The 13,088-nt window shown below is 40.0% G+C and overlaps 1 protein-coding gene across 1 annotated transcript in view; it reads right to left on the reverse strand.

The window, feature by feature from the left end:
- Positions 1-6,361: 6,361 nt before the first annotated feature.
- The window catches only part of LTBP1 (latent transforming growth factor beta binding protein 1), a gene marked incomplete at both ends in the record, with an annotated part of 198,370 nt that continues 191,643 nt past the window's right edge, over positions 6,362-13,088 (reverse strand). Inside the window, 3 exons of the mRNA XM_080615803.1 lie at positions 6,362-6,531; positions 7,810-7,959; positions 11,534-11,656. Of these exons, the coding sequence (XP_080471929.1) occupies positions 6,362-6,531; positions 7,810-7,959; positions 11,534-11,656 (443 nt within the window). The remainder of the gene's footprint in view (positions 6,532-7,809; positions 7,960-11,533; positions 11,657-13,088) is intronic.

Raw genomic sequence — 13,088 nt, forward strand, 5'->3', positions numbered from 1 at the left:
GTGGAGTCCAGTGCCAATGAACAGGAAGGAATGAGTGCATGGGATGCTGAGGCTTTGGGCAATGAGCAAATGACAGGATGTGCTGGAGTTGAAAAACAGAAGCAGGAATACAGTGAGGACTGGACTCGGACAGGGGTATTGGATGGGACAGAAAGTGGGGAATGCCCTTGTGGTCAGAGTTGAGCTGGATGGCTGCCTGCAGCAGGAAGGGATGTGTGAATCCCGAGAATGGTGCCCACTCACAAGTGTCAGGGACCATTTAGATAACAGAGAAGTCTAGTTCAATTTTAGGTGGAAACAGTCTATATCCTGCTGGGGATTTTGGAACAGGTCCTACCCACCCTTCCGGGCAGTTACATCCTGGATGAGAAGTGGCAGAAATTAAGCTTTTAATGTGAAAGAAATAAAAAAATCTGCTTTGTTCTACTCAAAGCTTTCTGCCAGAGACATTCCTCATTAAACACACATGGTGGGATTTTTCAAAAGAGCTTGGCACAATTGCTCTGCTCCCACTGGAATCCATGGAGGTGCCACAGGCTTTGGTGAGAGGAGAGCTAAATCAATATGGAGTGCTTTGGAAAAATCCAGCCCAGAATGGATCCTGGCAGTGTGAGTAGATAGGGATTGGAGGTAATGCTGAAATTGTCACGTAGAAATTTTCCATGCTGGCTAGCAGTATCTTCTCCATCCCCCTTGGTTCAGAGCTAATGGAAAGCAATGTGTAGCAAAGCATGACTTGAGGGGAAGGGAAAGGCAGTGTAGAAAGAAATAAGAATATCCTAATTTCCTCCCTCTCTGTGTCTTTTATCAGGACAAAATCTTTACTGCAGAACTTCCTTTCTACCTGAGGTTGCCAGAACCTATTGGTCATTAGCAAGCAACAGTGAACGTCGTGCATAATGCTCCTTCTGGATGGGATTCTTGGGAGACAAGCTGAGCAGATTGGTGTTATATTTTCTCCAAAGTGAAAGGCACAATTCTGGCACGTGCTCAGGTGTGGGAGAAGAAGGAGACAGGGTCACGTGCCCTTTTGTCAGGCTCCCTGTCTCACTTAAGGATAGGGAGAAGAGGCTCCTGTGTCAGGTCACAGCTTCCTCTCATGGAAAAAATATATCTTGGAAGGGACCTCTGGAGCCCCTAGTGCAAACCTCAAAGTTCAATGAGGTTGCCCAGCTGCTGAGGAACAGTGGCATCTTCCCAGGCCTATAGCTTGAGAGGGAGAAGAACAGAGCAATCACAGGGCCCGGACACAGCTGGGACAGAACAGGCAGCCTGAAGACTTCCTTTAGGAGTCTCTGAGTCAAAACACGTATCTGGTGATTTAGTGGTCTTGAATGAAATCTGACATAGCTGACATCCTGCATTTCTTTGGTTTATGTCATTCTTTTCCTACCAGGTAGTAAAATCACTTACTAGTGCAGGTTATCACGGGATAATCCTGTTTCAACATATGTTCTCTTTTTGGTACACAGGTGCTCAAATGGTGCACACACACTCACAGGTGCTTGGTGGGGGTGATATGGTGCTGGAGTGCAAGATCTTTCACAGCTTTGTGTGCAAACATAGCTCTGGAAGTGCTGCTCCAGGAAGGTCTGAATTTTCTAGTTCTCCTGCTCTGTGAGGTCATTCCTGCAGGCGTATAGAGTGACTAGCCTGGGCACTGGCATTCTCCCAAGGAATGCTGTTACTCTTTCCCAGGCTGATACTGTCACTCATTGGGAAGCCCTCAGCAAACAGCAGATTTTCCTCATTCATTCACTCTTAGTTTTCCTTCTTCTCTTTCGGGCACATAATTTAGCTTCCCTAGGTAAATTTCAGATCTTCTGATAGAAAAAGCTATGCAAATACCAAATAATGATCTCAGAAGTGAGCAGTAGCTTCTGTGACACACATTCAGGAAAGCCTCTTCTTTGCTTGAATGGCTCCTTAATATCTCCATTGGCCTGTTTGGTGTTACCAGAGTCCCCAGCAAGTACAAACCACTCTTCAAAGTGGGTGGCATTATTAAAAGAACAATACTGTAGTCTCTTCTAGAGGCAGCAGTGGGGTTTTTAAGTTTGCTGTGCACTTTGAAGGAACATACTGTGGTTTAACCGCTGGCCAGATCAGGCCCATGACACGGTCTAATGGGGTTGTCACCTTTCCTTTTGAGAAGTGAGGAAAGAATGCCAAAGCCAGTAGCCCCTCTGCTGCCAAACTGAGATTCAAACCCCCATGAGGGTAAGGATCATTGTGAGCTAATAGGTCATGACAACCATTTCAGTGCCTTTAGTGTTTTATGACTTCTTTTAGTTAGGAATTGATTTGTGTCAGTTGTCACTGACTAGCTGAATTTTTGTCATGAGTGTCAGTTTTGTCTCTCAAAGTGATCTGTCCAGCTGTGACAGTTTTTTCCCAAGGAATGTTAGTGCTCACTTTGAATAGTTTTAACATTGGCTAATTTTTAACTGAATAGGATCCCAACATCAACGTATCTATTCATATTAAATGTCTATCTAAAATGTGTGCAACTCCAGTTCTGTAGTAACTTCAAGCTCATTAACACAGCAGCATTATAAGGAAACTAGCAGAATTTTGTTCCACCATGTCAGCAATTTTACTTTTTGTAACAAGGAAATGGATGGCTGAAAAAGCACTAATATTTTTTTTTTTTAGAGGATCCATATGGATGTAAAAAGTATTGGTGCCATTTAGTATAAATTGTAATCAGTTCCAGACTTTGCTGCACTCAGAAACTTGAATCATGGAATTGTATGTGGTGGTTTCTGTATTTTGAGGGCTCTCACCAAAACCACAGCTCTTGTAACAAGTAAATGGCTACATCCATGGTGTCCAATCACCCATCTTAATGATGTTAAAAAAATGTTTGTTTAACTATGAATCAAAATTGTATTTCTAAGCCCTGCAGCTTTCCAGGTGAAATGACAGAACCAGCCTTGCTACACTGGGGCAAAGTAGGTGGGCTCCAGAGGCTGAGGTCAGATGGGCTGAATTTCATTTAATTCCCTCAATTGTGGTTCCTTTGTTAAAGCATTTCTGAAGGCCTGGAGCCAGGCAACGTGGAATACCAAGCACGGGGATCTAAGTGGAGTTTAGGCAGTTTGGTCTGCTTTTGTCTCCCTGTACATGTTTTAATGCACATTAGAAGTAAGAAGAGGCAAAAGGGAAAAGCAGAAGCATGCACAAAGGACATTGTTTGTTTATATAGTATCTGTAATGGAAGAGTGCGGCTGTGATGAGGACATGGCTGTTGAAGTAGAAGAATGTTTTCAACCTTCATTCAGGGCTTGGGTCAGCTACAGCTCTCTTGAATCAGGCAGGGAAAATGGAAGATGGCTGGACATACCAAAACCTCTTTTGTGAATTGCTGGTTACAGAAATTGATAGGCCAAGAGGCCACTTAGACTTAGGTTTACTGGTTGGTTTGTTTTCTATGGAACCAGAGCCTAGTGGGAGCTTGTAACCGCATGACCAGTTTCAACCATGTCTGTACGGCAAAAAAGCTGAAAAGACCAGTACAATATGAGGTCTGTGAAGTTTGATGGACACCTAGAGACAAATAACCCAACTAACCTTCCTTGCTGAGAGCATGGACAATATTTGGTTTGGCAGCAGTCATGTCGCATCTGCATTCATCACCCTGTCCTGGCACCCACGGCTTCAGATGGGTGCTGCCTGTGCTTGTTGAGCATGGCAAAGATGCAAGGACCCAGAGGTGGAGTTAGTCTGCTGAGGGGAGAGTTAAGAGAAAAAGTTATAAGAATTCAAGCTTCATTTTAGTTTTGTTGCTCCCTGAACAGCTTGGCTTTGGGTTGTTTTTTTTTGTCTGAAATAACACAAAGTAAGAGGGTCGTAGGGTATATTGTCCAAGAACGGCAGATTCTCAGGCTATTCAAAACTTGTTTTAAAAAGATGTAATAAATTAGTAAGGAGCCAATCATATGGCTAGAATTACATGCTCAGTAGTGTTTGTCCCCAGGTAAAGACTTCTAGGGGTACCGAAGTTTGAGTGCTATTTCCTCTGCTGTCATACTGGTGTACTCCCAGGAAAAGGGGAGACTCATATTGCCATTTTAACTCCCTAGCTAGGGAAGGATTAAAGGAGTACTGAGATGTAAAAAAAATATGAGGCTGGGGTGCCAATTGCAATGCCATCTGTTGGTCCTAGGCCATTTTCAGAGGTGACTGAAGTAGGAAGAGGCTGTGTGGAGGTAGGAGTGGGGGAGCCCTCTCTTGTCTATGAATTCTCATGATAGATGAAAGTAGACCCAGTGAAAGGTTGTAACTGTGACTTCGGTTTTTATTAGATCATAGCATTAACCTTAAATGGGACATCTAAGAGCTCTGTAGTTACAGAATTCCCTAGCAAGACCAGACCTTTCTTCCTTCTTAACCACAGCAGGAAAGCAAGAATTAGTATTATTTTTAATTATAGACCAGCTCTAGTGTTTGTAGTGCACCTCTTTTAGCTGACAAGAGCAACTGGCCCTCCACCCCACTCCTGCTTAATTCTAGAAAAGTCAGGGAAGTTGGGCAACTTACAAAGGGTCCTTAAAGATCTTGTATTTTAACATACAATCAGATCTTAAACCTGCAATATCTTCACTACTCCTAGTGTCAAATTACAACAGATAGAGAGGAGGGGGCCCTGGGAAGGACAGATGCTTCTGCATATTAACAGGCACTTTAATAAGATCTTTATTGGGCTTTAATAAGATCTACTGTGCGCACAGTACTGAACAGAATACAACTTATGATATTTTTTGTTGGTCCTAAATATTGGAAAAGAAATTTTACTCAAATTCAAGGCAAGTGTGGGTTGTTTTGTTTGTTTTTTTTTTTTTTCCTGGTGAAACAAGAAATAAAAATCTAACTTTCGGACAGTTGGACCCCATTTGGCTCACTTTTTGAAGTCTCATATTATCCTTTTCCTTTTAATGCAGGGCAGGTCTAAAAGACACAGCAAAAATATTTAACTTGGAAAATATCAAAAGGACCTGTTTTGGGATTTCCAGAGCAAATTCTTTCACTCTGGAGAAGGACAAAGGGAAACATCTGTCAGTCTCCTAATCTCTTTCTCTCCTTCCACTGAAAAATAGAGCTGATGGTACAGTTCATCAAGAAAGGAAATTCTCCCCCTTCTCTTCAGTAGTTTCTGAAAACCAGGCCATGATACTGAAGAGCCTTATTTGCAGATTTAGTGGGAAACATGCCTAAAACAGGAAAGAAGAAAAATTCCATGGGAATCAGCTTCCAAGTCAAACAGTTTCTGTAGGTCTGTGTTTGAAATCTTCCCTCTGGAAGCCCAACTTCAAGCATTAACTGATTCAGATTCTGGTCTTATTAAAACAGCATGAGAAGGAAAAACCAGCCAGATAACTCCCCATAACTGTTGCAATGTAAATTACTTCTAGTACTGTAAACACCTGAGAGGTTGATTCTTGTAACATAAACACCAATCAAAAAATGCCTACAATTAGTAAATAGTTTTTTTTTCTAAAAAAAAGGTGATTTTATTGAGTTTTAATATACAGCTTTAATATGTTAGGGTAATCATACAAGATCTCTCTTGTGTTCAATTTACACATTACAATACAGTCGTGAGCTAAAATCTTTTGTTTTAATGTACAAAAGGAATCCAATGTTGTCCACTAGCAGCTTTGAACTTGGCAAGAAAGGTTCTAAAGACTTTAAGTGCAGTAACAACCATACAGAATACAAAATGAATATAAGGACTTTTCGCCAAGGTATATAAACATTTGAAAACAAATGGTGCCTGCTCCACAGGGCAGACAACTAGCAAATGAAAAAGAAGTCACTGACCAATGTTCCAGAGAAGGAGGAGCATTACCCTGTGTAACAGTTCTTATAAAATGGCCTAAAAATATCTGTATCATAGAATTTGTACTGATCAGAAAAAAGGTCTGGAAAGAAACAGTAGGCGAGGAACTGAATGATCAAAAAATGACATAGTAATATAAAATATCTCCATCACTATTTAAATGCCAAATTAATCAAGCAATAGTAAAACAAAAACAAAACAACAAAACAAACCAAAAAACCAAAGCTCTTCTGTTCAAAATAACAGCACTGTTTTTGATTATTTTCAAAGATATTTTTTTCTTATGAACACACTATATACTTGATTGTTTCTTTCATACAGAGCAATGTGTCCATTTGGTCTGTCACTTCAGCGAAGCTGACATACAATCAGCCCATCATGTCTCACCTTTGACACATTTTAATGCTTTTCTCCCCTTACATTTGCTACACTGGTGCCTTCTCTTCTCAATTTAAATACTTTTCTTCCTTTTCTTTATACAGTGCAGAGTATATGGGCTTAGGATATGGATATTTTCCTCTACTCCAGTTCACTGTCCAGTTCTGAGTTCAGTGGTGTGCAGTAGTTTGGCTTGTCTGAAGGAATGTACCCTGGGAGACACAAGCACTTGTACGAACCTTCTGTGTTAATGCATTTAGCATTCTTGCAGAGAGACATCCTGTTGTTCAGCTCGCTGCACTCATTCACATCTGCAAAAAGGGGACATCAAAAGACAGGTACTTAAGTCTGGTGTATAGGTAAAACTCATTTATTTTCAGCATTGTCAGGAGTAGAACATGCTGTATGAATACACTCAGAACTTTATCTTCATTTCAGATCAGGTGGAAGTAGGCTGGGTCAAAGGCTGTACAGATGAGTTGGGAAGAGGTGGAAGTTCTAATAGGAAATGAATAGTGTATTAAATGCCCTTAAACTGTTAAATTACGAATTCAAACTTAGCCTAAGCTGCAGACCAAAAATTTAATAATTTATGTTATAAAATATTAAATATTAAAACCTCAAGTTTTTAGCTGATGACTGAAAAGTGGCTTATAAGAAAGACGCTCCAAGTTCTTACTATAACATCTATATTTTTAAGAAATTAAATACTTTAGGAACTGTTGTTGTCATCAACTGAGTAATAGTGAACAGCAAATTACAAATACAACAAATACAACACTCAATGTTGTACAGCATTGGCTTGAAATACACAGGAGCTACATCTTTTCCCGCTAAGGAGACCAGCTTGCTAAAGACTAGAAGGCATGCAGGCAGCTTAATATGATACAGCTGGGAGACCTCAGCTGTGGGTTATGAAGCATAATGCTAAGAAAGTCAGCACAGACCTGAAACTGAAATACCCACACACAGTCTCTACTAGGCTCGTACACTGAGGGAGTGCTGTTTGATACATCTTCTACTGACACGTGCCATTCCCACACTTTGTTGTTTTAACTGAAGACATAGTCATTAGATGTTCTGGTTAGTATTTGTGCAGATATACTAGTTTGAGAGTGAAAGGAAGAGGTGAGTCTGTTGATTGTTGAAATCAGGGAGAATCAGGCCAAACCCCACCAAGCGGTTATCTGCATATTTAAGCGATTCAACTACTCTAAATAATGCTCCTGAAATTACTCTTCTACTCTGGATCCAGCTCCATTCTCTTAGCTCACTAAAGCCTTTGAAAAACATTTGTTCCATATATTAGTGTTAAATCATTGATATTAGTTTACGTGTCATTACACAAATACGTCTGCTCATTTCTAGGCTCTAAACTGAACACAGCTGTAATGACCAAGATGAACTGAGGAACGCAAACTAATTATTTCTGTAACAATATTCAGTGGCCTCTGCAGTAAATCAAACAAAGTTGGCATCTGTGATGCAGTTCAGGTGATAATCTCTTAACCCCTTTGTTCCAGCCTCTCCCTAAGTGACAGTAAACTGACAGACAAACAGAAGAAGATGAAGTAACGCGCTGTCCTCACCAACACAAGTCATTTTGGCCATGTCCAAATGATAACCATCAAAGCAGTCACAGGTGTAGCCTTCTTGGACTCTTACACATCGGCCATTTTCACATCCATTCAGAATACCACATTCCTCTGCTTGTAACTCCTCAAAGCTGTTCAGAAAACCTTGGTGGAGAAAGCATTGCAAACAAGTAATTTACAGAGCTGTTGAAGCAGTATAACCAAATGCATAGTGGGAGTCTGAAATTCTCTCAGAAGTTTATTGGAATGTGACTTGACTTTGCAGAAAATAGGTCAGCTTTAGCAGATCTGCACCATCTGGAGTTTTAAAAGCACTAGAAAAGTACTGTGATATGTTTCAAGATGAAAACTGAATAACTTTGTGAACTCTTAAGTTTTTGAGTTAAAAGTCTGGGGATTTTTTTTTTTTTTTTTTTTTTTTTTTTTTTTTGGTAAAGGAAACTGCATAATTTGAAAGTGCATTTTTTTATAGGATAAATGAGTGTTTTCTTAATAGCACTTTGAACTGTTATGTGTATCAAACTTCATGGAAACAAAGGTAAGAAGTGGTAGTGAAGTTTGGGGTAAAAGTTCCTTACAACAGTATACTAGAAAAATAAGGTGAGGATAGGGGGGAGAGCTGCATTCTCATTTCTCCAGAACAAAACATATTAAAACAAAACAAAACAAAACAAATCTCAACTGCCTTAAAGAAAAGTAAGAAGAAATCAGCGACTGCTTTCCTGTTGTGGTTTTGGTTAACAACCCTTTGGCTTGTACTTCCATGACTGGTGCCAGTACAAATACCTATAATCTACCAATTGCTCCTTGCCATAATTCTAGGTGGCGAGTAGTCAAAGCTAAAGAGTTGTCTTTGTATTGAGTGGTTTGTACAATGCTTTTTGTGCTCCCTGTCATAGGGCTTTTTTGACGGTTATGCTTTTATGCATAAGGAAGGATATATATGTAAAAAGTTATTTGACTTTTTATGTGTTTAGAGATTCTCTCTAGGACTGAATTGTTCCTCTTAGTCCTGCACAATATTTTTTCACTAGCTTTCTATTCATGGAGCAGTGATATTACAGGACTGCAGATGGCAGCCCATCACATCAAAAAGACTTTTGAGGGAAAAGTTGAGAATGTCTGGGAGTTGTAGGTTTACCAGCATAATTAATATATAGCATAGAAATGGAGGGGAATTTGGAGCTGGAGTGGAATAGAGTAGGATACACCTCCCCATCTGCCCCATAACATATAATTAATACAGTGACTGCACAAACAAACCACTGGTTTATCTAAACCCCATTTACTGATTTAGATTGTTGCAACAGCTGTGATATGTAGATTTGCAAAGCTACCTAGGAATATGAGTTTCTCTCTTTCCTTGCTCTTGTTCTCCTGTCTTTCTGTATTTACTCCATCCTTTCTTGGTTCTTGAGGCACCCTTTTTCTCTTGCCCTGCTTTGCCTCTCCTACTCCGCCCTTTCTGTATCATCCTCCATTTAACTTTTGTAGTTTCATTTCCATTCCCCCTCTCTTTGACTACATACATTGTTTCTATCCTGGATTTTCTCTAGCAGAGTGGGATTCTTAGTAAGGGTCATGGTGGTCAGTCTTAACACTGAATGCATTCTGGAGATGCTGAGCACAATGTGACAGATACTTGCTGACGTACACCACATCTCAAGAACTTACGTAATACATAGGGCATATACAAGTGTACATTAACTAGGAAATATTACAATCTTTTCAACAAACCTAGTAAATCACATCTCAGTGCAGTAATACTGAGGATACTGAGCAAGCTGTTGTGATGTATGGTAACAATGGAGCAAGAAACTTGACCAAGTTTAATTTCTAATACAGCTTGCAGAGGGCTGATGAGAGTCTTTTAAAATGAAGACCTGTGCTACTTTAAAAAACAAATAGTGCCAAGAAAGGGAAATGTGCCCCCTGCAACATAGCTATTTTTTTTAAATAAAGAAAAGGCATCATATTTGACATGTAATATGTATATGCATGTACATATATATGTACACACATATAGACGTACTTTTTTCTCTTCTTCTTAAAAATACAGCATGTTGTTATTTTAACTTGCTACACCCAAAATATTTATCACTCACAGCAAATTCAACTACACAAAATACTCTACTTCAAACCAGCTGGATGGGACCTGGGTTGTAATTCAAATATGTGTATTGTTTCTGTGGAAGCTGATTGCACACAGGTGACAGACATTACATCTAAGTGCATGGACCTGCCACAGGATGGGAGGTATTTTTGTATTCCTCATACAGACCATAGCAGCACTGTGACCTTGATGTTTTTGATGCCCTAAACATGTGGCAACTGTATGTGTCAAGGAATACACATCTGATCAGGACAGAGTGTGTTCTGGGGTTTCTTATGTATTTGGTTGCCACTGTATCTGACTCAGTGATAGGATGGGAGCAAGAGACATGATCTCTTAAGCCTCTGTGCCTAAGACAGTGGACTCAGCTCTGAATTTGAAACTGTCCACAATTTTATTGTATTTATTCACCATGGCTTATATAACTCGCAAAATGCTTCTTCCCCACTCAGTATTTTATCTATCATATTTGCTACCCAGCCATCTTTCTGGGCTTTTTGTTGTGTTTGGCAGTTTCCATCTGTGTGACATTTCAATTAAGCATCAACACTCAGTACTGTTTAAGTAAAATCATCTGAATATAAAGAAATAAGACATTTTACAATTCTGTGTAGAGCTAGAAGGTCATTTGGATGCTAAAGAGAAAAGACCTCATTAACCTGATCTGTGTAGTTCTGTATACATATATGAAGTGCAATGTGCACAAGAAATGTGCATCACCCTTCTAATAGTGTGCTGTAATCCTCCTGCCTCATTCTGACCTATTACTGTTATTTGAAAAATAAGTCCTGGTACAGGAGAAGATTTTTTGGAATGAGGAACTTGTGGGCCATATTTATAAAGCACAGGAAGTTACAAGTCCCTTCTGATACTTCCACTTTTCTTGTCTAAAAATGTGATGGAATATACTGGACCTTTACAGGATGGCTGATCTTGAGGAAGATGCTGAGATCTGTGAGCATTCCTCTCCCACAGTTCTTCACAGTTTGCTTGGCCAGACCCATAAAGAACTCTCATATTCCTCCTCAAGTATAACGTGAGATGCTGTACACAATTCCTCATATCCTGCTTGGCGGGCCATTCCATCTAGCCTGAAAGCTATATGCATGTATACTCTCTGATCATACTACGTCTTCTCTGTTGAGCAAGAATGACTTGCTTGGTCTCCATTTCCCCCATATAAATTCTACTGGAAAATCATGGAAAGCTGGCCTGAAGGGATTTCTTTTTCCCCCTTTTAAACTAAATGCACTCTGAAAAAAATCTGTCCTATGCTCCAAAGGAAAATTAATTTGTGAGAAGGAAAACTGGCAATCTTTTTGACCCTTAGCTGTAAATCTGTTGGTAAATACAAATCTAGTACACTTGGCACGAACTATTTCACTATATTAAAAATTAATATTGTAGCCTGAGCCCAACTGGACTCTTATACAACACTGGCTCTTGAACCAGAACACCTGACTGAAAGCTAGTGTCATAGGAATAACTAAAACATAAATAGGCCACATTACTCAGAGGCAAACAGAAGAATGAAGCCAGCTACAGGGCAATAATCCAAGTTACAACCTTCATTTGAAGTATTTTACATAAGAGAAACTTGCTTACGGTCTTCTACAAAGTATGGATTCGTTTCTGGAGTGTAGTGCTCCTCGAAGTCAACCAAAGCATCTTGTCCATATGGCCGTCGAGATCCTGGAACAGGGATGTTGCACAGCTGGGCATAATCCTCTGAGGGAGGAAAGAAAATAGGATATAAAACTAATCACACTTGTAACACAGGCTGCATTACATTAGTCCCAGTGAGCTGTGGTTCGTATTAGCTGGAAATAAACTTATCTTCCTAGAAACACCATAAACTGCAATTTGCTCAAAGCATTCTCTCTTCAAGAAGAATGTCATTAAAATGTTAATGAGCCAAATACAGACTGTTAAGTCATAATAGGGATAACACCAGGGACAGATTTGTGTCAATAACTGTACAAAAAGTTATGGGTCGGGTTCTTCTGGCCTGCAATTCAGGAAGTGAGAGCAGAGGGATGCTGTGTAGCCTGCTGCCAATGCACCCCTCTCCAGGGCTGTGAACAAAGGCTATCCCAGACCATCATGACTGCTAGCAGAAGCTACCCTAAAGAAAGCAAAGTGGAGCAGGTGGGGCCATACTTTTGGCACTTTTAGCCAACTTGCCGAAATCACAGAATGAAAAATCCTAAAATAGCCCGTATGCATCTGCAAACTTTATCTTCAAACCACAGGCTCAAGTATGAGCGCTGTTCAAAGTCTCCTGGCTGTGTACCTTAACGGGCAAGGAGAAATACACAGGAAAACCAGTTATACTCTGATTTTCTGCCTTTCTGTGATAGCTAGACTACTGAAGTTGAAGCAGACCAAAGCAACTATTCATTTTAGATGCCAAAGTCCATGTTGGAAATGCTGATGCTGAGTTTGATTCTTTTATTTGATTTATTGTGTCACCTCTCTTTCCATTAGCATTTACTAAAATATATACAATTTATTTGAAAATAGAAATGTTGTTAAAATACAACAATCCAGGTACTCCTTTGCTGTTGCTACAGACTATTTAGCATCTGTTTCTGTGAAGATTGCCTGCTGTTCTGAGAATCGGGCAGAATAAGGACGGGAAAGAAAACCACGAAAAGAGAGAGAGAGGAAAAAAAGCCCTAAGCAGATACAAAATCCAAGAATTGCAGATGGTTACAGAGCCAGAAACCTCATGCTGTGTAGAACTGTCCCAGACAGCAAATAGTTGGATAAATCCAGACTGCCTCTAGACAGTGCAAAGCACAGCTCCACTTGCTGCTGAGCATTGTAATTTTATTTTCACAGGTAGGATCTCCCCCACCTGAATGATTTTTTTTTTTGTACTGAAAACAAAGTGTTCAAAAAGACTGTTTAAATTGTGTGGTCAACAACTTGGCTCTTTGAGATCGTAAGGCTGCACAGTACAGGCAAAGCTGCTCTGTGCACATCCAGAACTGTCATGGGTGCCAGTCCGAATCTGCAGAATGTACTCACTCCCTAGAGAACTTGCAATTCATTGCAAATCTCACCTGCTTCAAGTGCAAGGTGATTTCCACAATCCTCCAGAATATATATAAAATAATTACTATATTCAAAACCCCTCTCCTCTCCCAGATGAGAA

This window comes from Psittacula echo (genome assembly GCF_963264785.1).
Source record: "Psittacula echo genome assembly, chromosome: 4".
NCBI lineage: Eukaryota > Metazoa > Chordata > Aves > Psittaciformes > Psittacidae > Psittacula > Psittacula echo.